The following is a 25,943-nucleotide window of genomic DNA, read 5'->3' as shown; positions in this document are numbered from 1 at the left end:
GCGGATCTGCCCCCCGCCCCGCCCGCCCCTCTTCCTCCTGACATCCTAGAGGTCAGAAAGTCCCCTCCGTTTCCTCTTCCATGATGTCCCGAGGAGGCGGCGGCAGCATCCCCTTGGCCGCCGCTGCTTCGCGAGAATCGCCTCAGAGAGGCACCGCGCTCGGCCCTCCGCCCCGGGCTCGCCTGTCGCGAGCAGCCCCAGCCCGTCCTCCCCGCCGCCTTCCTCTCGCACTTACCCCGGGCGCCCAGGCCGCGACGTGTCCTCGCCTTGCCGCTTCCCCGGCCGGCTGAGCTGTCCGACAACAGCGGCGGCGGCGGCGGCGGAGGAGGAGGCTGGCAGAGGCGAGGCGGGGCCGGCTGGGGCGCGCGAGGCAGGCCGGCTCTCCTCACAGCCCGCCTCCCACTGGGCCGGGCCTGGCCGGCCTGGCCCGCCTTCCGCCGCGAGCGTTGAGGGGCCTCGCACCTCGGCAGCGCCCGGCGTGGGAGGCTCTTCGGAGAAGGAGCGCGGGGAGAAAGCAAGGCGGCCGCCGCCGCCGCCGCCGCCGCCGCCGACCTCGCGTGTCTGTTGAGAGGCCGCGGAGGAGCCCCGAGCCTCCCTTGGCCTGGCGAGCAGGCTGCGCGCCCCTCGGCCCGCGGCCGCGCTACCTCACAGGGTTGCTAGGAGGAGGAGGAGAACGCCAGAGGAAGCCCAAGGCCGCTCTCGCCGTGGCCAGGCGGATCGTTTCAAGACCCCGCCTTTGTTATCCCAAGGTGCTCAAGGTGGCGCAGTGACCCTCACAGACAACCCTGCGGGGTAGGCTGGACTGAAAGGCCGCGGCAGGCCCGAGGTAACCCGGCCAGGTGTGGATTTGAACCCAGGTCCTGTGGCGCATATGGGGAAGCCCGCCAGGAGGACCTGCGCACGAAATAACTCTCACAACTTGTGGTTCCCAGTCCCTGACATGGAGAGACATACTCAGGTAGAACCTAGCCACTAAGAGCCTTAAGAATAAAGGGCAAGAGGGAGAGTAGACTCTGTATTTTCCCTGTTACTGGTTTTTAGTGGAGAAGGATACAGTATGGTGTTTTTCTCTTAATACAGTACTAGAACTGAGAGTCACTTAGGACTGGCAGAAGGAAGCAATTCTTCATACAGTACACATTGTTAAACTATGGAATTGGCTCCCACAACATTTAGTGACAACCACCAACTTAGATGACTTGAAAAAAGATTATACAAATTCATGGATGATAAAGCTGTTACCTCTCCTATAGGTGCTTCTGAATGTTGGTTGTTGGCATGCACAAGTGGGAGAGCGCTGTTAATGGTCTCATCCTGCTTCTGGAGCTTTGCATAGACATCTGGGGAGCTGCAATTGCTGTTCTTCATTCAATAAGATTATGTTTATATCCCTTCCTCCAAGGAGCTCAGGGCAACCTTTGGGGGGGGGGGTATATACCATCCAGTTAATCATTCTCTGCTGGGCAGTTCACAAATTAAAAGCAATAAAATACAAATACAAGCAATTAACAGCTGAAACAATAAAAAGGCTGCACCACCACAAAATTAGCATACAACCATATGGAACTGGGGAAGTTCCATAACCAACAAGTCCTGTTAGCCAAAGACAACCCATACTTTTGTTTCAAGAAATTCCGGTCCCTAGCTTTTTGCCCTTTGGACAATTCATTGTTAAAATGCTGATTGTAAGAGCTGCTAAACTTGGGTGCAGGATTTGACTCACCTGCTGTCTAGCACTTAAGTCTTTGTGGGGGGAGTTCATCTTGTCTCTAGCATGGGGCAGGGGGGGGCAGTTGGCCCTCCAAATGTTGATGAGACTGCTGGGGCTGATCAGAACTGGAGCCCCAACAACTGGAGGACTGACTGCAGGTTCCCTACTCCTGCACTGTTATACATAAAATGCATGTGTATGCACAGCCTACTATTATACATAGAGACTCTGAGCAGCCCTAATGCTAAACAAACATTATGTGACTGACACTTAGACTTGCATATTCCACTTCCCTTTCAGTGCTTCAAGGAAGAGAGCTGGAACATCTCTATATTCAACTAACCACATTTTGTCCTTTCATCCAAACCAGGACAAAAGAGTAATATACACTGGTTTGTGGTAACAAAATGTGATTTCTGGTCCTACTTGTTTCAGCTAAATCTTAGTTAAAACTAACCACAGTTGGACTCAGTTTAGACAAAATAGCCTGCACTCAGTTGAAAACAGAAGTAGATACATTGACTGCTTCCTCTAAGTCACTCTGGAAGAGGGAGATAAGAACAGGCTTGTTCATGGTTTAGTATTGTGTCCAAACCACTTAATTCCAGCTTCAGAGGTACATTGCGAATTGTTGGAAGCATAGGACAATTATGTCACCCATCCCCCCCCCAATTGTGAGAGGACTTTTCACTTATATGTTGGTTATGGGCTTCCCCAAAACTGGCCATTGTGGGAACAGAATAGCCTTTGGGTTGAACTAGCAGGTCTGTTTTTCTTTGCTTGACCAAAAGAACATCTCACTTGCTGAGCTTTTGAATCCATGGAAGACAGGAACCATTTGAGGGCATTCAAATGGACAAGGAACGTGTGTGTCCTCTGGCATATCACCATCAAGTTTACAGCCCTCTCTGACTTTCAGGGCAAAGGTCTGTGACAGAATGTCTCCTTTACTCATAGAGGGGCCCTGATTGCATTTTGGACCTTTGCCCTTATACTTGTGCAGATCTGTAAATACGATGGATGATGGTCATGCTTTGGAAAGGGTGGGGCTTAGCAGCATGTCCCTATTCTCCCTTGCATGATTGTTTACACATAAGTAGGGATGGAAGGATCTGTCAGTTTCACATTTTTCCCATCTTAAATTCGGTTTCCACATTTCTGCAGCAATTTGCTAAAAAAAAAAATCCTCATGAAACTGGCATTTTAGTGCAAATTTCTCCTAAACACATTTTTGTATTTTAATTGATAATACATTTTAATGCAGTTTCCTCTAATAAAGGCATTTTTATAAACATTGGTTGGTTGGGGAAGTACATTACAGAATTTTAATAGGTGTGAATTTCAGAGGATTGCTCTGTTTTGGTTCTATTGTGCAGATTTGGTAGTCTCATCTTTAAATATGATCTGAATTAAATTTCTCCTTACCTTAACACTGTTGTTGTTGTTGTTGTTTAGTCGTTTAGTCGTGTCCGACTCTTCGTGACCCCATGGACCATAGCACGCCAGGCACTCCTGTCTTGCACTGCCTCCCGCAGCTTGGTCAAACTCATGTTCGTAGCTTCGAGAACACTTTCCAACCATCTTGTCCTCTGTCGTCCCCTTCTCCTAGTGCCCTCAATCTTTCCCAACATCAGGGTATTTTCCAAGGATTCTTCTCTTCTCATGAGGTGGCCAAAGTATTGGAGCCTCAGCTTCACGATCTGTCCTTCCAGGGAGCACTCAGGGCTGATTTCCTTAAGAATGGATAGGTTTGATCTTCTTGCAGTCCATGGGACTCTCAAGAGTCTCCTCCAGCACCATAATTCAAAAGCATCAATTCTTCGGCGCTCAGCCTTCTTTATGGTCCAGCTCTCACTTCCATACATCACTACTGGGAAAACCATAGCTTTAACTATACGGACCTTTGTCGGCAAGGTGATGTCTCTGCTTTTTAAGATGCTGTCTAGGTTTGTCATTGCTTTTCTCCCAAGAAGCAGGCGTCTTTTAATTTCGTGACTGCTGTCACCATCTGCAGTGATCAAGGAGCCCAAGAAAGTAAAATCTCTCACTGCCTCCATTTCTTCCCCTTCTATTTGCCAGGAGGTGATGGGACCAGTGGCCATGATCTTGGTTTTTTTGATGTTGAGCTTCAGACCATATTTTGTGCTCTCCTCTTTCACCCTCATTAAAAGGTTCTTTAATTCCTCCTCGCTTTCTGCCATCAAGGTTGTGTCATCTGCATATCTGAGGTTGTTGATATTTCTTCCGGCAATCTTAATTCCGGCTTGGGATTCATCTAGTCCAGCCTTTCACATGATGAATTCTGCATATAAGTTAAATAAGCAGGGAGACAATATACAACCTTGTCGTACTCCTTTCCCAATTTTGGACCAATCAGTTGTTCCATATCCAGTTCTAACTGTAGCAGAATTGACCCTCATGGGACCCCAGAGTTGTTCCATATCCAGTTGTTCCATATCCAGTTCTAACTGTAGCTTCTTGTCCCACATAGAGATTTCTCAGGAGACAGATGAGGTGATCAGGCACTCCCATTTCTTTAAGAACTTGCCAAAGTTTGCTGTGGTCGACACAGTCAAAGGCTTTTGCATAGTCAATGAAGCAGAAGTAGACATTTTTCTGGAACTCTCTAGCTTTCTCCATAATCCAGCGCATGTTTGCTATTTGGTCTCTGGTTCCTCTGCCCTTTCGAAATCCAGCTTGCACTTCTGGGAGTTCTCGGTCCACATACTGCCTAAGCCTGCCTTGTAGAATTTTAAGCATAACCTTGCTAGCGTGTGAAATGAGCGCAATTGTGCGGTAGTTGGAGCATTCTTTGGCACTGCCCTTCTTTGGAATTGGGATGTAGACTGATCTTCTCCAATCCTCTGGCCATTGCTGAGTTTTCCAAACTTGCTGGCATATTGGGTGTAGCACCTTAACAGCATCATCTTTTAAAATTTTAAATAGTTCAGCTGGAATATCATCACTTCCACTGGCCTTGTTATTAGCAGTGCTTTCTAAGGCTAACCCATGTTTAATCTGATTTCCGCAGTAAGGCATTTGTTTTCAAGTAAACCAATGCAGCAGGCAGAGAACCACATTCTGTAACATGGCATGCAAGGGAGAAGCCTAGGCAATAATTTTAGTGTGGAAAGTAAGATGTTGCAATCATCCCCATTTTTGTGAAATGTTGGGATGGTGTGCAGCTGTTGCTTCCATGTACTGCCATAGGCTTTCAGGTGGAATTCATTGGCCTAGTGTGGAAAGCCAAAGTTCCATCCCAAATGAGAGATGCAGATTTGGAGAAGGGTTATAGCCCTATGGTACAGCAGCTGTTTTGCATGCATAAAGTCCCAGGTTCAATGCTCAGCATTTCCAGATAGGTGTGGGAATGTCAACTGCCTGAAACCTTGAAGGGCTGCTGTAGACAATACTGACCTAGATGGACCAATAGTCTGACTTGGTATATGGCATCTTCTGGGTTGTATCCAATGTTTGTTCTACACAGAGTAAACCTATTGAAAATTGTGGAAAATTGTTATGTTACGTTATGTTTGTTTAATTTGATATTGTATATTATTTGTAGTTTGATTGATTTAATTTGCCCAGCAAGTTTTGATGAATTTGATTTGCTTATTTATGTTGATTAATTTACGTTGGGTGGTTTAAACATGTAGTTATGTTATGTTATGTTATTTATGTTATGTTATTTATGTTGCTATGTTAATTTATGTTGCTATGTTACTTTATTTTCCCCTGGTGTATGTATACTTTTTTAAAAAAATTCTCAAATAAAGTATATTTAAATCTTTTTTAAAAAAAGAAAGAAAATTGTGGACTTAAATATGTCCATTAGTTCAATGGGTCTACCTCTGAGTAGAACTAACATTGGGTACAAGCCTATTTCCCTAAATTTAGGACAGTTTGTGAGTCCGAGGCAAAGTCTGGTTCTTGCCATCAGGGCTTAGTCTGAGTTACAGAGTTACGACAGGATTAAGGTACCAGCACCCACAATCTGTTGACAAGAAGAGATAGGCTAAAGCAGGTTTGGTCCAACATCAACATAACCCCTAATATCACCCTTCTCTTAGGAAATTCCCTCAAAGTTTCAAAAAATAACTGCATTCAGTTAGTTACCTCATTGTTGACCCTTCGTATGCTTTAAACTGCTGACAAATACAGCTTGCACAACACATTGTTATTTCTGATCCATGGAGCCCATTTTAGAAAGAAATGCTTTGCAATTTGATGCTAATCTTCCTTTTCCAACCACAAGACAATTCACAACCCTTCTAAAAATAGATCATTTTACCGTCTCAGCCCAAAGTCCTACCAATGACAACTGTGTTGGACCTTATCTGCACAGACGGAGAAGAGTTAATGGCTTACCAGACTATTACATATTGCCTATATAGAAATTTTTCATGAGCTCCTGATATTTTTCGGATAGAACCCAACTCCAGCCAATCTGCATCCTTGGCATATAAAGGGGGCTCTGAAATTCAGAAAGGTGGATATTATCAGGGACCACATGCACACACATCCTCCACTAGAAGATTATTTGAAATCATCAGAAATAGTCAACAAAATGGACACATTAGTTTTACTTAAGGTGTGATACATTAATATATATATACATATTGATATATGATTGTATCCAACACTGGTCATACTTACCACTGAAATTAATATACATGGCTAACTTAGGTACAGAGTAGAAGTTATATGCAACCTTTCTTCTACCTTTGCATGTACAAGTTTCTAATGCAGTTGGGTGGAATTAAGCCCAATCATAACTGCTCACTGCCTGTCTCTACCATCACCACACACCACAAGTCTTAGCAGCAGAGCTCTGAACATTTCCCTCCCTAGTGACTGGACTAAATTGAACCTGGGGAGTAGAATAACGTGACAAAGGAAATGTTCTGTCCCTTCCTTGGACAGTCCGCCTGTGCAGTCCGTACGTACTGGCACACGGCGGCCCATGGGGCCGCCATGCGCCAACACCAGCGCGTACTGACTGCACATGTGCAGCATCCATATGGGATGGTGTGCGCCTGTGCAGACATGTGCAGTCCGGGCTGGCGCTGCTGCTCCCGTGGCAACCTTACGAGCAGCAACTCGTAAGGCTGCCGCGTGCGAAAAGCAGCGCGGACGGGGTAGCCTTACGCGCGCTGTTCGTGCATGGCAGCCTTACGAGTTGCCACTTACTCAGCGGATCGTAAGGTTGCTACGGGAGCAGGGTGCCTCCGCGTTTGCCACCCTGGGCAGGCAAGCGGCACCATTCGCCACTGAGTGGTTGCATTATTTTGCAACATGGAGGCAGGAGATAAAACAGCCTGCAGATCTGGCCATGGCAATGACAGATGCCTTAGTTACATCACATCTGGATTACTGCAGTTTTCTCAACATATAGCCTTTGAAGTACGGTTTACGAACTTAATCCATTCCAGAAGTCCGTTCTTAAACCAAAACCATTCTTATACCGAGGCACGCTTTCCCTAATGAGGCCTCCCGCCGCCAGTGCCCTTCCACTGTTCAGATTCTGTTCTTAGACTGAGGTAAAGTTCGCAAACTGGGACACTACGGTACTTCCGGTTTTGCAGTGTGTAACCGAATCGTTTGTAAACAGGACTGTTCTTAAACCAAGGTACCACTGTATGCGCAGAAATAACTTGTCCAGAATGCGGCAGCCAAGCTGTTAACAGGAGCTGAAAATAGGGAGCATGTAATTCCCTTGTCCAGCAGCTGCACTGGCTTCCTATCTGTTTCTGGACAATAGTGAAAAGTGCCGGTAATAAGCTTTAAAGGCTTTGAACCATTTAGGACTGGGATATTCAAAGGATACCTCACATATGAGCCTACTTACCTATTGAGATTATCTTCAGATGCCCTCTTGTGTATTCCAACCAGGGACAAAGAAATGAGATTCAGTTTGCAGTTAAAGGCAACTGCGTTCCCAGCATTCCCAGAAACAGGCTTAGTTCTGAACAAGGCAAGGGCTTTTTTCTGTAGCTGCACCTAGACTTTGGAACTCCCAGTGGAAGCCCATCTTGTCTCGCTTCTGATGGTCTGCTATATCCTTTATTATACTCTCACCAAGTGTGTTGATGAAAGCTGTATTCCAAGACATCTAGAGGGCACCAAGTTGAGGAAGGCCATTGTAAGCTGTTTTACACTGCTGATTTATGGTTTTCCCTTGTTAGCCACCTTGAGTTATTGAGAGGAAAAGCGGGAAATAATTCCATTTTCTTTCCACGCACACCCAAAGGCAAGATGGGTCTTTACTTGTCAGAAATTCAATGAGTGGCAAACTCATTGTGCTAATACATACTGGCATGGAATTGATGTAGATGATGTCATAAAACCCTCATTTACAAGGATCTGAAGACCAGCCAACAATGCACAATTTTCATGCCCTTTTCACTGTACTGTGCTGCCACTTAGGGTTACTGCAACAGGGCAGTTGCATAAAAGGTACCAGTTAGTGCTAAGATGTTTCGCTGCCATCCATTCATTCACAAAGGCTCATAGCTTTCAAAACAAATCAGTCCCAGACCAGTTTTTGGCAACCCTGCTGCTCTTTCAGTTTGTTAGAATCAAGTCTGTGAATTGCATGACGCTGCACAATCTTTCTGCTCAACGGTCTCAGCACAGTTATAAACGGACCGCCATGAAGTGTTGGGTGAAAAAATGATCGTTTGACCCATAAGCTAGTGCAAGATATTTAAGACATTGTTTTACATAACACATACTCATAAACCACATCACACAACAGTAAGTCCACGAAGGATTATTGTATTCCATGCTAGTCCAATTCTGAATAGACCCACTGAAATAAATTGATTTATGTTACTCATGCTTTCAATAGGTCTAGCATAGGCTACAACCTGGAACTATAAACAGTTGTAAATTTGTATCAATATTACAAGAACATAAGAGAAATGGTGAATTAAACCAGACATCTATCTAGTGTAGTGGTGTGATCCCATAGTGGCCATCCAGATGCCCATGGGAAACCCGCAAGCAGGACATGAGTACATTAGCATTTTCCCACTCTTGTTTCTCAGAAAATGGTATTCAGAGGCATACTGCCTCTGATGCTGGAGGCAATATGTAGCTATCGTGACTAGTTGCCATTGAACATGCAAATACAAATATTTAGGACTGGTATGGAGAACCTATGACCCTCCAGATGTTGCTGAACTACAACTCCCACCATTGCTAGGCTATTGGTCATACTTTCTTGGGCTAATGGGAGTTGTACTTCAGGGACATCTGACATGCTTTTTGGACTCTGGGGTCCCATGAGGGTCAATTCTGCTACAGTTAGAACTGGATATGGAACAACTGATTGGTCCAAAATTGGGAAAGGAGTACGACAAGGTTGTATATTGTCTCCCTGCTTATTTAACTTATATGCAGAATTCATCATGCGAAAGGCTGGACTAGATGAATCCCAAGCCGGAATTAAGATTGCCGGAAGAAATATCAACAACCTCAGATATGCAGACGACACAACCTTGATGGCAGAAAGTGAGGAGGAATTAAAGAACCTTTTAATGAGGGTGAAAGAGGAGAGCGCAAAATATGGTCTGAAGCTCAACATCAAAAAAACCAAGATCATGGCCACTGGTCCCATCACCTCCTGGCAAATAGAAGGGGAAGAAATGGAGGAAGTGAGAGATTTTACTTTCTTGGGCTCCTTGATCACTGCAGATGGTGACAGCAGTCACGAAATTAAAAGACGCCTGCTTCTTGGGAGAAAAGCAATGACAAACCTAGACAGCATCTTAAAAAGCAGAGACATCACCTTGCCTACAAAGGTCCGTATAGTTAAAGCTATGGTTTTCCCAGTAGTGATGTATGGAAGTGAGAGCTGGACCATCAAGAAGGCTGATCGCCGAAAAATTGATGCTTTTGAATTATGGTGCTGGAGGAGACTCTTGAGAGTCCCATGGACTGCAAGAAGATCAAACCTATCCATTCTGAAGGAAATCAGCCCTGAGTGCTCCCTGGAAGGACAGATCGTGAAGCTGAGGCTCCAATACTTTGGCCACCTCATGAGAAGAATCCTTGGAAAAGACCCTGATGTTGGGAAAGATTGAGGGCACTAGGAGAAGGGGACGACAGAGGACGAGATGGTTGGACAGTGTTCTCGAAGCTACGAACATGAGTTTGACCAAACTGCGGGAGGCAGTGCAAGACAGGAGTGCCTGGCGTGCTATGGTCCATGGGGTCACGAAGAGTCGGACACGACTTAACGACTAAACAACAACAACAATATATGTGTGAAAAGGTTGGGAGCTCTCATCGAGGAATTCAAAGCAGTGTCAGTATGCTGGTAAGAGTTTTGTCCATCAGAATTGGGAGAGGCTGTGAAGGTGTTGATGTCTGGAAGCAGTGATGCGACTGGATAGGGGCCAACAAACTGAGGCTGAATCCTGTTAAGTTGGAAGTGTTGTGGGTGAGTGCTTCCTATGTCCAGGAATTTAGTGTGCCACATGTTATAGGAAGTGTTGCACTCCCCCTGAAGGAACAGGAATGTAGCCACAGAGTACCCCCTGGATTCCAACTTGCCAACAGTCTCAAATGTCGTCTTGTGACCAATTTGGCCCCACCAACAACCACCACCACCTCCCAATCTACAATTTTCAGCACCCTTAACAGTTTCCAGGATTGTTTGGGGAAACTTGTGTGCTTTAAAGGTGTGTTGAATGTGCTTTAAGTGATCTGCCTGCAGTTTCTGAACTCTGCTATTAGCTTGTTCCTTATGCTATGCACACCCACAGGAATCTTTTTTTTCAAAGGGTCAGGAATTCTCAGGGTTCTTAACAAGAAGCTACTCTTCACATGGGAGCTGCCACCTTCAAAAGGCTTACATTCAGCACTAAATTTTAATTCGGCACCAACTGTAAGCCCTGCTTGCAGAGAAATGATTCTACCACACCCAATGGTTCCTTTGCAACCATGACTTTTCTTGCCCTAGAACTGACACCAGTTATGGGCCTGGTAAGGAAAACAACATTGCAGGCAAATTAGGAACCCAGCTGGCCTAATCCGGCTCATAGGTCCGAGGTTCTCCCACGCCTGCTCTAATCCATCATTCTAGAAGCAGTAAGAACAAGCACAGCTCATTTTAGCAACATCATTATACATCAACATCTTTGCATATGACTAACACCACTTACTGTACTGCCTTGTAGTAAAAGTTTCAAGCTGCTAACAAATATTTATGTATATACTAGGGCTTGATGCCCCTGCTTGCCAACCCCTTTCCCACACACACCTGACCAACCCTGTCAACTATCCTCACACAGCTCACCCAACCCCTTTTAAATGAGGGTGGGTGACACTTCAGAGAGCAGTTTGGCAACCTGCTCTCTGAAGCACCTACTCTCCTTTAAACAGCTTGTCTCGATCTCTTGCCACCCACACTGCTTACCTGATGGTTTTTCATCATGCTGGTGTTACCAAGGCCACAGACATTTGTGTCCCCTCAAACACTACTTATAGAAGAAAGGTGGTGCAACCTTTTGAAATAAAACCCAACAAATCTAAACATAATATTCTGACACTTCATAAACTCACTGCCACGACAGCCAACGGTGCAACTGGGCATTATGGAGGACTACACAAATTTATAGACACTCAATTCAGTAGCCAAGTATTAAAAACCAGGCCATACTTTCTCTTAAGAAAGACGTACCAAGCATCATGCCACAGGAAACAACTTTAGTGTATCCAGGGTGTAATCCCATTGTGCCATTATATATGCCCATCTCATTTATACAGACAGGCATGGGAATGTGTATATATACATTCGCTCATAAAATTGGTCACTCAAAACAGAACACTGCACAATTCATTTAATACCCAATTTATCATTTTTAATGATCTGATACACCAATACTGTTCTTACTTGAAGATGCTTTGCAATAAGTGTATGTTTTAAAACTAAGTGGCTTATTTCTTGTGTTTGGAGCAACAACCACTTTGTGAGGAGTTAAAAGATTCACAGCAGTAGCCTTCCCTGCCACCTATAGAGTTGATCATACTGAATCAGTTACAAGATTAAAAGTGGAATACAAAAAACTGCAACATATGAAGTGACATCACAATTAAGCACAATTGTCCTGATATGCCTCTGGCCCACAGTTCCTACAATCAGTCTCTTATTTGCAATGATCAAAGCATTTCCTTCTGCCTACTTCATGAAAAAGCATTGTGGATTATATCTGCATGATAAAGGAGAAAATATAGCATAAAACATCTATTGGCTTTGGCTGCCATACTGTATGGTTGCACTTTAACAGAAAGTACCCCAAAAGTTACCAAACACTACACAATTTATATGGCAAGGAGTCAGGAAGGCGGAAATAATACACAAGAGCAGCAGCTAGGGAGACGAAGTCTTGGTTTTACTGGCACTGGGTTGCGACTGAAAAGTCTTTGTACCTTACGAATTTTGGCATGTTAGTTGAGCAGCTGAAGTCCTTGGTGTTCCAAGAGATCTCTTCAGAGATGCACGCTCTGGTACCAAAATGTCTTTTACCCAGTGTTTTCCTTCTGTGGCTGGAAAAATGTGGCAATATCCATGGAGGCTGCTATAGCTGAAGTCTTCGGTCACCAGGGTCAGCACTTCATCCCTTCTCCTGCATTCATTGGTAGGATCACCAAGACTTTGGGTTTGAAATCGTCATTTAGTCACAACCAACTAACCAGTGGTGTTATTTTAAAATTAAAATGCAAGTCCCCACTTATTGCTTTGGGTGGTAAAGAGGGCTGAGAATCGGACAAAGCTAGATATCTCTGGGAATTCAAAGACTGGAGGCCTTAGGATTATTACCTACATTAAAGCCCCTTTCTTTCCAGTTCTTCCAGTATGGCCTGGATTCTGTGAACGGCCTCTTTCCTTGCCTGCCGTACATTGTCCTGACCACCAGTCTCCACAGAGTCCAGCTCCAACAACTTCTTGGTCAGCATTTCCTCCAGCAGCCAGTAGTCCTTGTCTGTCTTTTTTCCTACAAATTCGTCCACCTCCTCCTCCAACTGCTCAACCCCCTCCATAACTTGCATAACCTTTTGTATGCCTGATGGCACATCTGGTGTCTCTGATGGAGTCTGAATACTGGTTTTAGATCCTGGTCCATGGTCAGCAGTCACAGATGGTTTCCTATGTACATTATCATACAGCTGGGGCTGCGCACTATACTGCACTTTGGGGTTGGAAGCAGATGGCTTAGTATCAAACTGTGCCGGCTTGTAATCATTCATGGTCCCAGAAGGCAGGTTATTGGCTTCAGAAAAGTAGCCCTGCTGGTCACTTCCTTGCTCCAATTGGTTATAAGAGTCCTAAAGAAAAAAACAAGCGTCTTCAACATGGTGTCCAACTCTAACAATCCCATTACCCCACATCCTGCAGCAAAGGTGCTGTGCACACAGATCCCTAGGCTGCCAATACTGCCAGGCTGCCTCTCTGCTTATCAGTAAGGTCTGCATGCTCAGGATGTCAGTGCAAAAAGGTCCAAGCACTGAAAGACACCAGGGACAGGACTTGCACTTTGAGCCTGTCAGATTGACATCACAATGTGGAATGACATAATAACCTGAATCCCAGGTGACCTGCATAGGCCCTGCAACCCATAAGCAGTTCCAAAAGGGAGGGAGGGGGAGAATACTAGACACTTGGCAGACTAAGCTCTTGAGGTTTTTCTCTCTCAACTGAATAGCAAGAAACAGCTTAGCAGCAGGGAAGTGGGACCTTGAAGAAATGACCAAGAGGCTGCATTCAGCTCATGGACTGAAGGTTGCCCACTCCTGTAATTAATTAAGGGTGACTTCACTAGCCAAGGGGGAAATTGCTCCTATCCTACTGAAAATGCAAACTAGATCTGCCTATGCTATAATGTCTACAGAAGCATAAGAGGGCCTATGTCCTAGCTGAGAAAATCCCTTTGCTGATAAAAGGAACAAGGGCACAAGTTGGCCAGGTGATAATGATGTAGACTATTCTTCTGTACCTTACAATAACAAGCATAGAGGGAAAGCACAGCCCTTCCAAGAAGGTCCAGGTAACAATTCAGAGCTCTGGGAAACCAACAAAAGATCACATCTGTATGCCTATAAGCAAGTACAATGGGAGGCTTAAGGGCTGGAAAGCTTGCCTGTGGGTTCCAAGCTTAGAGACACCTGAGGAGAAAGTTATACTCCCATTTCAGATGGCTTATCAAGGTGGAGCTGGACTAGGCTAGCACCTACCACTTTAGGCTTTGCTAGAGGTGAAAGGTGATCTACAGAAAAAAACATAAGCTTAATATAGCAGCACCAAATTATTCCTTCACTACTTGCATTAAGCAAAGGATGCCAGAACTTCAAGATTTGTTCATGTATGAAGGCCTGAAAGGTATGAGATGTAGGTACCTTAAGAACCACCACCTTCCAGGGTGATTCCCTTCATATCTGTTCCATCAGCCCTACTTTGTATTCCTCAACCATGTGAAGCCTGATGGGTGGCGGCAAGGAGTAGGACCTTTGTGGTGGTGGCACCCACCCTGTGGAACACTCTTAGATGAATTTCATAAAGTCTGACACTTTATGGTTTTATGGGTTTGGTCAAAACATGTTGTTTCAAGAAGAACTTTAGCTGGGAAAACGACTCATAAATGTTAAGGCAGTTATATTTACTCAATTTTCTTCTTTTGTGTGTGTGTTACTTGTTTTCGGCATTTTTTGTTTTTATAATGTTGATTTTTTATTATTGTTAATTCCTTTTTTGCTCTTATTACATGTATATTTTATTTTAAGCTGATAAGAGTGTTTTTAATGATTAAGGTGTGTGTGTGTGTGTATGGTATATATACACACACACACACACACACACACACATACATACATATTTAAAACTGGGCTGCAACATAATCAAATCAGCAGATTAAAAAAACCTTATGAATTGACCAAAACAGTGCCAATTAACTGGGCACCATTTCTCTCCCCCCCTGCCCAAATACAGATGCCTTAAAAACTGCAGGTGGTAGGCATCATCCTAAGAGATATTCTCTCTTCCCTCACACTTAGGCGCAATTGCTCTTCTAAATATGCTTGCTACAATACATTTTGATCTAAAAACAATAATCCTATTTTCTACAGCAATACTTTTGCCCATATACAAATTTATTCAAAAGATAGCCCATTAAATAAGCTAATACTGATGATAAACTTATTTGTTTCTTTAGTTAGGAAGCAGCTTTTATGTAATAGCCATTGATACAAAAAGCTTCCCAACAATGAACAGAGGACAAGCATTGGGGAAAGATAGCCTCCCCTCAAAAATTACCTTTGGATTGTTATTTGGAGCATGTGGAGCTGATACTCCACTAGGAGGCCATGGAGGAGAGGATTCTGCAACATATTGACTCCCATGTCCTGTTGATGAAGGAGACCAACCATACGGAGGATGCATTCCATACTGGAGAGGAGGTCTCCAGTTTGTATCCTGAAGTCTTGGCTGAGGTGGTGGTGGGGGCCTCTGTTGTGGAATGCTGTGATTGCAGTCGCCATACGGATAGGGTGGAACTGGAAAGTTTGGTGTCTGCAGGCCGAAGGAAAAATAAGATATGGTTTCTTCACGTAGCCTATGAGAACACATTAATTAAATGTTGAGACCCACCAAATAAGACTAAGCTGGCAGTTAACTGCAGAAGCAGGGATCCACAATTCTGCTTGCCAAGGCAAGAGTTCACACTTTTTGGTGAGGGTGGTGAGAAAAACTCAAGCCTTGTGTCTCCAACTTAAAGGTAAAGGGACCCCTGACCATTAGGTCCAGTCATGACCGACTCTGGGGTTGTGGTGCTCATCTCACATTATTGGCCGAGGGAGCCGGCGTACAGCTTCCAGGTCATGTGGACAGTATGACAAAGCTGCTTCTAGTGAACCAGAGCAGCACACGGAAACATGCTGATGAATAAAGGCAGGGAATGTCCTTGTAGTTGGGCTGAGCTTCAGAGGGTACAATAAAATGATGGGAGGGAAACACTGCTTCTCTAACCAGTTCCAAACTGAAGACAGGCTAGGGAATATTGTTTGGGCACTGGGTGTAGACAGCACTGTTTGTGCCTATATGACACCTAGCCAAGTCCCTGCTCCCCTCCACCACTATATCAGCAAGAATATGTAGCTTTTCACAATACAGTGGTACCTCGTTTCTCGAACGTCTCCGTTGATGAACATTTCGTAACCTGAACGCCGAAACCCCGGAAGTAAATGCTTCGGTTTTCGAACACGCCTCAGAAGTCAAACAGCTTCCACTGCATGTTTTTTAATTTTCTCAAATGAATTTGCAGACAGCCCTTTGCGCTTCAGTTTTTGAACGTTTTGGAACTCGAACGGTCTTCCGGAACAGATTACGTCAGAGAACCAAGGTATCATTGTATTTGCTAAACTAAAGTATTGTCCTGTGCAGGGAATTTGCAATAAGAGTTTAGTTTCAAAAGTATCTGCTCATGCAGGATACTGAGAGTACAAAATAATCTGTAACTTAAGACATGAATGCTAGGAAGGAAGTCCCATCAACTCAGGAACTCCAAGTAAGCTTACAAAGGATTGGAATGGAGATAGTTACCAGGAAAAACAATAACTTATATGTTTTGGAGCTATAAGAGATGATTGTATAAGCATCTGGCATAACAGGTTAAAGTCTATGAATGTTAAAGACAAGAATAATTTAATAGTACTGTATGTCAATGGTAGAAGGATGCACCCAATCAGTTCAGCCAATGCAGCCAATGAAATTATGTCACCAGCCCACACTAGATCCTTACCTGTGGAGGAGAATATCCTGGTATTTGCCTCCTCACCATGGAACCTTCAGCTGGGCAGTCTGGTGGTGGGTAGTTCCAGTTAGAAGCTGGTGATGGTGATCTATATACATTGGGAGACTCTGTGGAATATGGTGCATGAGGATGCCCTGAGGAATAATAGGCATTTGATTGTGTGATATTGGAATATGGCGGCCCAGTCCCAGGAGTAGAGTATGGAGTGCCATAAACACCATTTGTGTAGGAAGGATCAATTCCCTAGAAGATAAGAGGGTAAATTATTTAAAATCAACCTTGATTGCACAGCAAATCAAGTATTATGTCTCAAAAACTCCTGGACAAGAGCTAGTTATGCTGTCAATCCTGGGCCAAAGATGGTTCCTTTATTTTTTTAACAAATAAAGCTCAGTAGGTGTCATTTCTGCAGTGAATGTAGAAGCCACATTCACTAAGCTTTTTCTTGACAATGACAATGCAGGCCTTCAGTTACAGGTAGCATAGAATGCTGTGTGGGCCCTGCTATGCACAATCCTGTTTCAATGCAGAATTTGTTGCATCCCTCAACATCAATAATTCCCTTTGGAACCAGGCAAGGCAGCATTTCTATTCCAACAGCTGCTAGTACAGACTCTGCTTACCTAAGCAACACGAAAATTGGCTGTCAGATTTCTGCCAAGTGCCAAGAGATCCTGAGAAGTCTGCATTCCTGGTCATTTAGACCACACATTTTCATAGGGTTTGTTATCTGGGCTTAATGAATCCACAGCTCTCTTATTCCTATTGTAAACCCAAAAGGATGGAACCCATCTCCTGGTACTCTACCTTGCAGAGTTACAGTACTCAATAAATGTGAAATGGTCGCACTGCCGAAGAGATGGTAAACCACCAAGTGCCCTCTAGTGGGAATATATTGGAAGTTTTAGTGCCTCTGAGCAGAGATTTTCCATATTTCCATCAGTGATTTCTGGAAATGTTTGAACAACACTTACTTGCAAGAGATTGCACACTGTTGCAGATTTTCTCTGCAATCACCTAATTTCTTGCATCACTGTTCTGAATACAATTTCCCACCCATTTTGGTTGGTTGCTTTCAAGTCACACGTTCTCCAGCTCTGAAGCAAGTTCTGCTTTTAAAAATATATTAAAAATGCACCCTGCTCGTCCTCCAAAAAACTTAATGTGGCAGGTGGGCAGCATGGTTTCATTCTTATTAACAAGCTGATGTGGTTGGCTAGGTTGAGATTTGGTATAAAGTTGTGACCAAGACCCTGGTTTAAATTATTGCCTATGCCCAAACTTCACCTTAAACCCTTCCCATCTTAAATATCTTAAATATGAGACAATGCTCATCTACCTTATAGCCTCAGATTTGTACTAAAATCAGGCCCACTTGTTTAATCCAAAAGGAAAATAAATGTTTGAGGAAAACATTTATAACATAATTTAGTACACAAGTTACAAATATAGCTTACATAAATGTGTATGTATATGATACTTTGCCTAAATCCATTGGTTGATGAGCATGGTCTGAACTCAGTTCTCCAGATCAAAGCCACTATGTCACAATCGCCCTTATGTAGCATTTCTCTATTATTATAGCCCAGCAATAATTAGCAAACTTCAGTGCACATTTACAAACTGAACTCTAGCAAGTTATTTAGTAATCAGATAACAACCTTCATCCGGGAGGTGGCAACAAATGAAATATTTATACTTAGGAATGCACTTTGAAAGGACTATTAAAGGAGAATGGCGTATTACTGGTACACGGTGCTATAAGCTTGGGCAATTTAATTTATCCTTTCAGAATGTATGTAGATGATAGCACCAAAGTCTTGATCTCAAAGACAAAGCTAAACGGTATTAATCATTCCTAAGGCATGCTAACTTTTTTACAATCCTTATTTCCCCAAGAATCAGTTATTAATGCTCCTATCAAAAAGCCTATACTAGTATTCTTATTTTAAAGAAGTAAAACTAAGATATAGTTGTTTCCAAGGATATCACCAGCCTCCAGCAAGGCTGCCTTTAGTAGCAAATGGAACAAGATGTTTTTGAACTATTTGAAGGGTTTATTAGGAACCACACAGGTACTTCGGATAAGGAAGAACTTGTTCTGTCCAGAGCAAGCAGCCTTGTATCAATATTTTTCTGAACAGACTACACTGTTGTACGACAGATCTTTTAATAGGAAATCTGAGACAGGTCATCTAATGAGCTTTACAGGCTGCTGTGAAAGGCAAGGGAACATGTGTAAAGGTCCTCCTTCATCACTGCAACATGATGCGTCATGGCATTTCACACCCGGGTGCTACAGCCACACAGGATGGCACAACTGTAGTTTACGAGGTCTTCCACGAGTAGTAAGCCGTATAATGATCACCACTTGTCAGTATGAAAATAAGTTTAACATTGCTTTAACATTATTTTAACACTGGAGTGCCATCCACTCTGTATTCAATAACCCAATATTTCCATGAGAGACCACTTCTCAGACAAATTGTCCTATGACTATACCTGGCCTTGGAGCTCTGGTCCAACAGAATATGGGCTTGGGTAGGGAGTTCTGGAAGATGAATTCCAGTAATGCGAACCATATCCAGGATAAGGGGGGTGCTCCTAAAGAAAGAAACAAGATATTCACTTCCTGAAAATCATCAACATGTTTTGAAAATGTATCAAAATCTTAGAATCTTCTAGTTCCTTGAATTATTGTATGTAGCCTAAAAGGACTCTGAATATAGAAACTGTTAATGAAGGTTTCAACAGACCTATGCATAGTCAAAAATTATTTTCTTCCAATCCATGGCGATGGAGCTATATTCAGCAGACTTATAGTAATAGCAAGTTTTGCTTCCTTCTTTCTCTTGCAAATACCATCTTACCTCAGCTCCCGAACACCTTGGGAGTCGAACGTTTCGGCTCCTGAATGATCAAAAATCAGAAGTGAATGTTCCGGTTTTCAAACATTCTTTTGGAAGCTGAACGTTCGAAGGGGCTTCCTGCAGCCAATCAGAAGCTGCGCTTTGGAAGTCAAACGGACTTCTAGAACGGATTCTGTTCAACTTCCGAAGTATGACTGTAAAGCCCAGTTCTTCCAAAAAGCAGCTGGGCCAGCCTCTTATACTGTACAGATTAGTCTTATCAGCCAAGCCCCAGTGGAGAGGCAGGTTGAGCCTGACTAAAAAATTGTGGTGAATGGTGCAGTTTAAAGAGTAACAAACTTTATTTCAGGCAAGGGTTAGTACGCAGGGAATGATGCTATTACTTCAAATTCAGGGTGAAACTAGATGTGAATGCAAATAGCAGCTGCCAGGCTGCTATAATTTTTCTGCCCTGCTGTGGTTGTGACAGAAATAATTCCTCTTACACTGCTGTTTGCGTTTATATAGATATAAAAATAGTAGACGGATTCATATCATTGTCCAAATAAGCAATTTCTGATTCACATTAAGAAACTTTGTTTTTAATATTCCCAGGGACAAGGATGAAAACTGTCTACACAAAGAAATTCCAAGTTTTTAAAGAAAAAAAGAAAACAAAGCAGCTTTAGTACACAGAATACTAACTGACAGTTGCAGGAATGGTATGACTTGAACCAGAATAGACTGTTCATATGACAATGTTTTGTTGTAGGAACCCTACTGGTGCTATAAAATTTTAAAATAAGGGCCTGGTTCTCATTTCCAATAATACTGTATTCACTCACCAGAACATTGGAAGGCAGGAGCATATTCACATCTCAGTGAGCAATTACAGAAAAGCTTGCTTGCACACCTCTTGATACAATTTAATCATTAAAAATTCCAATATATTATTATGGCTATCACATTAAGTTGGGTCAACCAAGCTTAGCTACCCCCTCAAAAGTGTCCAAGTACAAAAATCCCAAAATATTAACACATTTTTATATATTTTTATATAATCCTTAAATTTATTTTTCCAGGACAGTTTACGAGACTTCACAAGATAAACAAAAGCAGCAAACAACAATAAAACAGTGAACAATAATATACAGGATTAATAGCAATCCCAGCAGATATAAAATACCTTTGAGGTTAAAAGTTTGGAAAAATAAGATGGTCTTTGCTTGGCCCCTAAAAAGGCGGAAGCTTAGTGGTAAAGAATCTGCTTTGCATGCAGGAGGTCACAGGTTCAATCCTTGGTACTGTATTGCCAGGGAGGGAGGGCTGAAAACATTTGCTGACCTAAATGCTGCAAAGCCAATGCCAGTCAGTGAAAAGTACTAAGCTAGAAGGGCAAGCGGCATGACTCTGTATAAGGGAGCTTCCTATGTTCCTAAAAGACATCAACATTGACACTAGATGAGCCACAAGCTGGGCACTGGAACCTCCACTGTTGCCACCCCATTTTGCTTCAGATAGCAGAGGCAACTGGAGAACCCCATCTGGGGAAGATCTCTGTATACTGTATAGGTATTGTGATATGGCAGAAGATGTTCACTCAAGAATACAGTCACATGCTATGTTGGGCTTTTAAACATCAGCACTTTTGTGTTCAAAAACAGACTGTAAGGCAGCTGAGCTCTTTAAGCACCGGCAAATTGTGTTTCCAGCATCCACTCCTAGTTAGTAACCTAGCAAATGTATTATGAATGTAGTGCAGTTTCTGGATAGCTTTCAAATGCAGTCCTACATACAAAGAACGACAGTAGAACCTGGAGGTAATCAGAGCTTGGTAATTAAACAGCAACATACAAATCTGTGGGTAAAACTGCACTGTTGTATTTCATGCTGGCTTCTTTTTGCAGTACTGTACTTGAGATACCACAAACACAATTAACTATTTTATTAAGTCAGTATAGATGACCTACAGTATATAGATGACCTAACTAGGAATCTGGGTTGGGAAAAATATACCCAAATCAGCAGAGAAAAACTTCATCTTTCCAGTGATTATATTCCCAATCACTGTAGAAACTTACAACAACCAAGGCCTATATGCATGTGCAGCAAGCATCGCTGTGAAGAAGTAGCTTTAAATACAGACACAAAGCAGTCTTCCCAAAATAGCCATTGTACAAGAATCACACACAGTAATGGAAGGAATCAAGATTAGAGGTCAATCTTGCCAGAAAGCTTTGTAGCAACTGTCTTTTCACAAAATGATTTATCAGTTTTGATTTTTTTAAAACACCATATACAGTGGTACCTCAGTTTACAGATGCTTCAGGTTACAGACGCTTCAGGTTACAGACTCTGCTAACCCAGAAATAGTACCTCGGGTTAAGGAACTTTGAGAACAGAAATCGTGCAGCGGCAGTGCAGCGGGAGGCCCCATTAGCTAAAGTGGTACCTCGGGTTAAGAACAGTTTCAGGTTAAGAACAGACCTCCAGAACGAATTAAGTTATTAACCCGAGGTACCACTGTACAAAGCACTGATCATAATTAAGCCTATACAGCACCTTTGTATCATTATGATACTATAAAGATATGTTAACAACGCCAATTAAAATTTTAATGAGAGCAAACTAGCTTGGTTTGGGGTTGCTTCAAATACAATACGAAAGGGTGGTTGAGTATTATGAGAACAGGTCAGGGCAAACCTGAGACTCGTGCTCTTCCTCCTCCGGTGTGGTTACAAGTAAAACGTTTGCTTCCTGGTTCGTAAATATTCCTGGTCAAATAAACTATGGTTTAATGTGAATGCATTCTTCACTGCTCCATTATTCCTACCTGTTTTCTCAGCCTGGAGGGAAATTACAAACCAGAGACTGGTTTCATATTACATACAAACTATTGCCTTTGGTTTGTTCCCCGCCAAGAAACCACTAGCAAATCCTAGCTTACTGCTCATGGGAGGAGAGGAGAGAAACAGCAAGTGCTGTTCATATGTAACAAGAAGCCAGCCTCTTGTTTGTTGCCAATCCCTCCCACTCTAGCCTAGGAAAGACAGGAGTGGAGCCCACAATTCCAGCAATGTGCACAAGCACATTAATATCCTTCAGAATCTTCATTTTGCTCTTGGTAAAAAAGTAATATCATACACTCCTTAACTGAATATATGTGAATCTGTAGCTTCAAATCGGCCACATCTTCAAACTAAATAGGACTGGTGCCTTAAGCACTTTTCTCACTGCAGGTTTGACTATATTTTGGAGACACATGCATCTCCCACAGTCATAACCACACATTAATAAACATGCCTGGCACACTAACCAGTGTGAACAAGTGCTACAATAAAAAAGTTGGTATGCTGTGCATCAAGGAAAATGTGCAAACGGAGGATCCTATTTTTAATATGCCTTTTGACTGATCTACCTCAAAATATGCCTGTTGTCTTTGTCCATGGAGTTTTCTTGGCAGGGATATTGGAGTGGCTTGCCAGTTCTTTCTCCAGGTGGATCACATTTAGTCAAAACTCTCCACTATGACCTGTCCATCTTGGGTGGCCCTGCATGGCATAGCTCATAGCTTCTCTGACTTATTCAAGCCCCTTCGCCACGACAAGGCATTGATCCATGGAAGGACAGATCACGAAGCTGAGGCTCCAATACTTTGGCCACCTCATGAGAAGAGAAGAATCCTTGGAAAAGACCCGGATGTTGGGAAAGAATGAGGGCACTAGGAGAAGGGGACGACAGAGGACGAGATGGTTGGACAGTGTTCTCGAAGCTACAAACATGAGTTTGACCAAACTGCGGGAGGCAGTGCAAGACAGGAGTGCCTGGCGTGCTATGGTCCATGGGGTCACAAAGAGTCGGGACACGACTAAACAACAACAACACCTCAAAATATACATAGGACAAAATCACTTGATTGAAATCATCACATTGTTAAAAAACCACCTGAAGAAAGGACACCACACAACCATGAATAAAGCAAAACACTTTCTCCACTGAAATGCAAACATCCCACATGAAATGAGGTTCTCTTTTAAGGGTGCTTTCACACATGTAATCCTGTGTTTGCATTTTGAGATGGTGCTGCAGTTGTTCCCCCAAACCATGCCACAGAACAGCTAGCACTGGTCACCTCTGGTAGCCAACACAACCATTGAAGGATTTGATACACCACCTCAAAATGCTTTAGACCTAGGCATTTAAAACAAGAGGTCAAAACAAGAGATCAAAACCAGCACTTTGAATTGGGCACAGAAGCAAATTGGCAGTCAGAGCAGTCTGGTTAGGATTGGTGTAATACGCTCAAACTGTTTTGCCCCAGTGAGCAACAAGGCTGCCAAATTCTGCATCAGCTGAAGTTTCCAAACAGTCTTCAAAGGCAGCCCTTTGAAGTAATCTAGCCTAGAGGTTACCAAAGCATAGACTGCAGAAGTTAAGCTATGCCTGCCAAGATAGGAGGGCAACTGGGCCACCAGCTGAAGATGATAGAAGGCACTCCATGCTACCAGAGCCTCAAACAACGGCAGAGGATCCAGGAGTTCTCCCAAGCTATGTACCTGCTCCTTCAGAGGCAGTGTAACCCCATTAAGATCAGGCTAACTCCCAACCATCTGGTCTGTTGGGAAACACCCACTAACAGTGCCTCAGTCTTATTTGGATTGAGCTTCAATTTGTTGGCTCTCATTATCAAGGCAAGATAACGGTCCAATACATCCACTGCCTCACCTGCAGATGTAAAGGAGAGGTAGAGCTGTGTGTCATCAGCAAATTGCTGACAACGTATTCCAAAACTCCGAATGACCCTGCTCATGTAGATGTTAAATTGCATAGGGGAGAAAATTGAAGGCTCCATGGGGCTGAAAAGCACTCCCCAAGCAACATCCTCTAGGAGCAACCATCCAAGTAGGGCCAGAGCAGACGCAAAGCAGTGCCACCTAACTACCCCCAACTCAGAGAGCCACTCTGAAGGATACCTTGGTCGATGGTATCGAAAGCTGCTGAAATGCTGAGGAGAATTAACAAGGACACATTGCCCCTATCTCTCTCTCCCGACAAAGGCCATCATACAGGATGACCAAAGCAGTTTCTGTGCCAAATTTCACACACCATAGCACAGCTCTGCCCTTAGAAACTGTTAATCAGTTTTTGCAATCCTCCCACCTGCACACAAGTGGCTCCAATGTATTAAAATGACAGCTTGCAAGGGGACAGGATGGGCATCCCACATAATTAAAAGGAGACAGAAAGCAGCATAGACCCAGTACAGTATCACTATTACAGCCATCAGGCTTGCTTCCCACCCTCCTCCTCCTCCTCCCTTCCAACGTCTTTTCCTTTTGTGCCATGCTATTTAGACTGTAATCCCGAGGAGCAGGAACTGTCAATAGCAGTCATCTGTTCTGTTCTGGACTGGACTGGACTGGAGTGCAGGGCAAATCAATTTTTTTAAGTACGTAAGAGGGGGGGAGGGGGGAATCGCCTGGATTGAGACTACAATTATACAGTACAAGACTTACCATTTTACTAGTGTCAAGCGGATTGTTCTTATTTTTCTCTCCCCTCTTTCCCTTATGTGGACCCAGCCAGGTCGCCTGTCCTTAGTTCAGTTTGAGCGTGAAGTGAGGAAAAGCCAATGCATCTGCCCTGCATTAACCAGCACACATTTTCCTTTTAGCGATGGGCTGGCCCGGGAGGACCAGTCCTCCTTCCCTCTCGCCCCGCTTTGACTCCCCCCCCCTTCCCAAGGCGGTCGAAGCAGCAGAGGAGACGTAACAGATGAGAGGCGCACGTGGCAACGCTCAAGCCTCGCGGACACCGGGAGGGGGGCCGCCTACGTCACAGACCCTGGTAAAAAGGAGGGGGGAAAGAGGAGGGAGGACTCGGCCGTTACCTGAGAGCCGCCATAGCCGGCCCGAACCGTTCTCTCGCTGCCGCTGCCGCCGCCGCGATGCCGCGGGCACCTGCGACCCTCCACGCCCCACGGCGGTGGCGGAGGAGGCTCGGGCTCAGGTCGGGCCCGCTCCACTTCCGCTCCGTGTAACAGTCTCCTCAGCGCCGCCGCCATTAAGGGCTCTTAACTCTCTCCTAGTCCCCTTGAGAAAGCAATGCGCCTGCGCATCTCATTCCTGTCATAGACACGCCTCCTCCTCCCTGCCTTATCGTAAACAGGCGTTTCGCCAGCTATAGCATTCCCGGATGAGGGGAGTTCTGAAAGATTTGTGTGGGGGTTTTTGCCTCTGGGCGACGTCACCAGCCGTTGCTGACGTCTTGCGAACGAGACCCGCAGAAGCAACCCGCGCGAAAGCATCCGATCAGGAAAGCTTTCGCCTCCGTCAACCAGTTTAGGGTAACCCTTGAAGACCTGGAGAGAAATGTAATGGGTCAGCAGTGCACACCTTACCTGGGAGGAAGTTCCATTTACTTCTAAGGAGCTTGCTTTGCTGCTCAGTAGACATGGACAGGTGATTCTATTGTACAGTTATGCCAAAACAGGCATTCAAAAGCGGTAAACTGACCTTTAAAGGAGCATAAAAGTGAAACTACCACACTATATCTATCTATCTACCTATCTAC

At 43.9% G+C, this 25,943-nt stretch overlaps 2 protein-coding genes across 5 annotated transcripts in view; both read right to left on the bottom strand.

Annotated features, from left to right (window-relative positions):
- The window catches only part of DDHD2 (DDHD domain containing 2), a 31,158-nt gene extending 29,013 nt beyond the window's left edge, over positions 1-2,145 (bottom strand). Inside the window, exon 1 of one of the 3 annotated variants that reach the window (XM_035139567.2) lies at positions 1,243-2,145. The gene's annotated coding sequence lies outside the window, so the exon portion shown is untranslated. Of the gene's footprint in view, positions 1-235; positions 324-1,242 lie in introns of those variants that run through there. The other 2 variants (XM_035139566.2, XM_060268604.1) reach the window with 2 other exon arrangements.
- A 9,413-nt stretch (positions 2,146-11,558) lies between these two features.
- On the bottom strand, positions 11,559-25,555 carry BAG4 (BAG cochaperone 4). 2 transcript variants are annotated; one of them, XM_035139612.2, is made up of 5 exons: positions 25,261-25,555; positions 19,024-19,125; positions 16,510-16,764; positions 15,027-15,281; positions 11,559-13,045 (listed from the first exon to the last, which is right to left on the bottom strand). In XM_035139612.2, the coding sequence occupies exons 1-5, from the start codon at positions 25,432-25,434 to the stop codon at positions 12,545-12,547; spliced, it is 1,287 nt and encodes a 428-aa protein (XP_034995503.2). In that variant the 5' UTR covers positions 25,435-25,555; the 3' UTR covers positions 11,559-12,544. The 2 variants fall into 2 exon arrangements, with proteins under 2 accessions (XP_034995503.2, XP_060139022.1); XM_060283039.1 differs by lacking the exon at positions 25,261-25,555 and adding an exon at positions 24,887-25,251.
- Between the last annotated feature and the right edge of the window lie 388 nt (positions 25,556-25,943).

Source organism: Zootoca vivipara, chromosome 15, assembly GCF_963506605.1.
Source record: "Zootoca vivipara chromosome 15, rZooViv1.1, whole genome shotgun sequence".
Lineage (NCBI taxonomy): Eukaryota > Metazoa > Chordata > Lepidosauria > Squamata > Lacertidae > Zootoca > Zootoca vivipara.
Note: the sequence above shows the minus strand (reverse complement) of the source record. Positions and strands in the feature narration are given on the sequence as shown.

Coding starts and splice junctions, on each gene's coding strand:
- BAG4 (XM_035139612.2), bottom strand. CDS start 25,434: ATGGCGGCGGCGCTGAGGAGACTGTTACACGGAGCGGAAGTGGAGCGG. Junction 19,126..25,260: donor CCGGCTATGGCGGCTCTCAG/GTAACGGCCGAG, acceptor TTCTTTCTTTAG/GAGCACCCCCCTTATCCTGG. Junction 16,765..19,023: donor GACCAGAGCTCCAAGGCCAG/GTATAGTCATAG, acceptor CTTATCTTCTAG/GGAATTGATCCTTCCTACAC.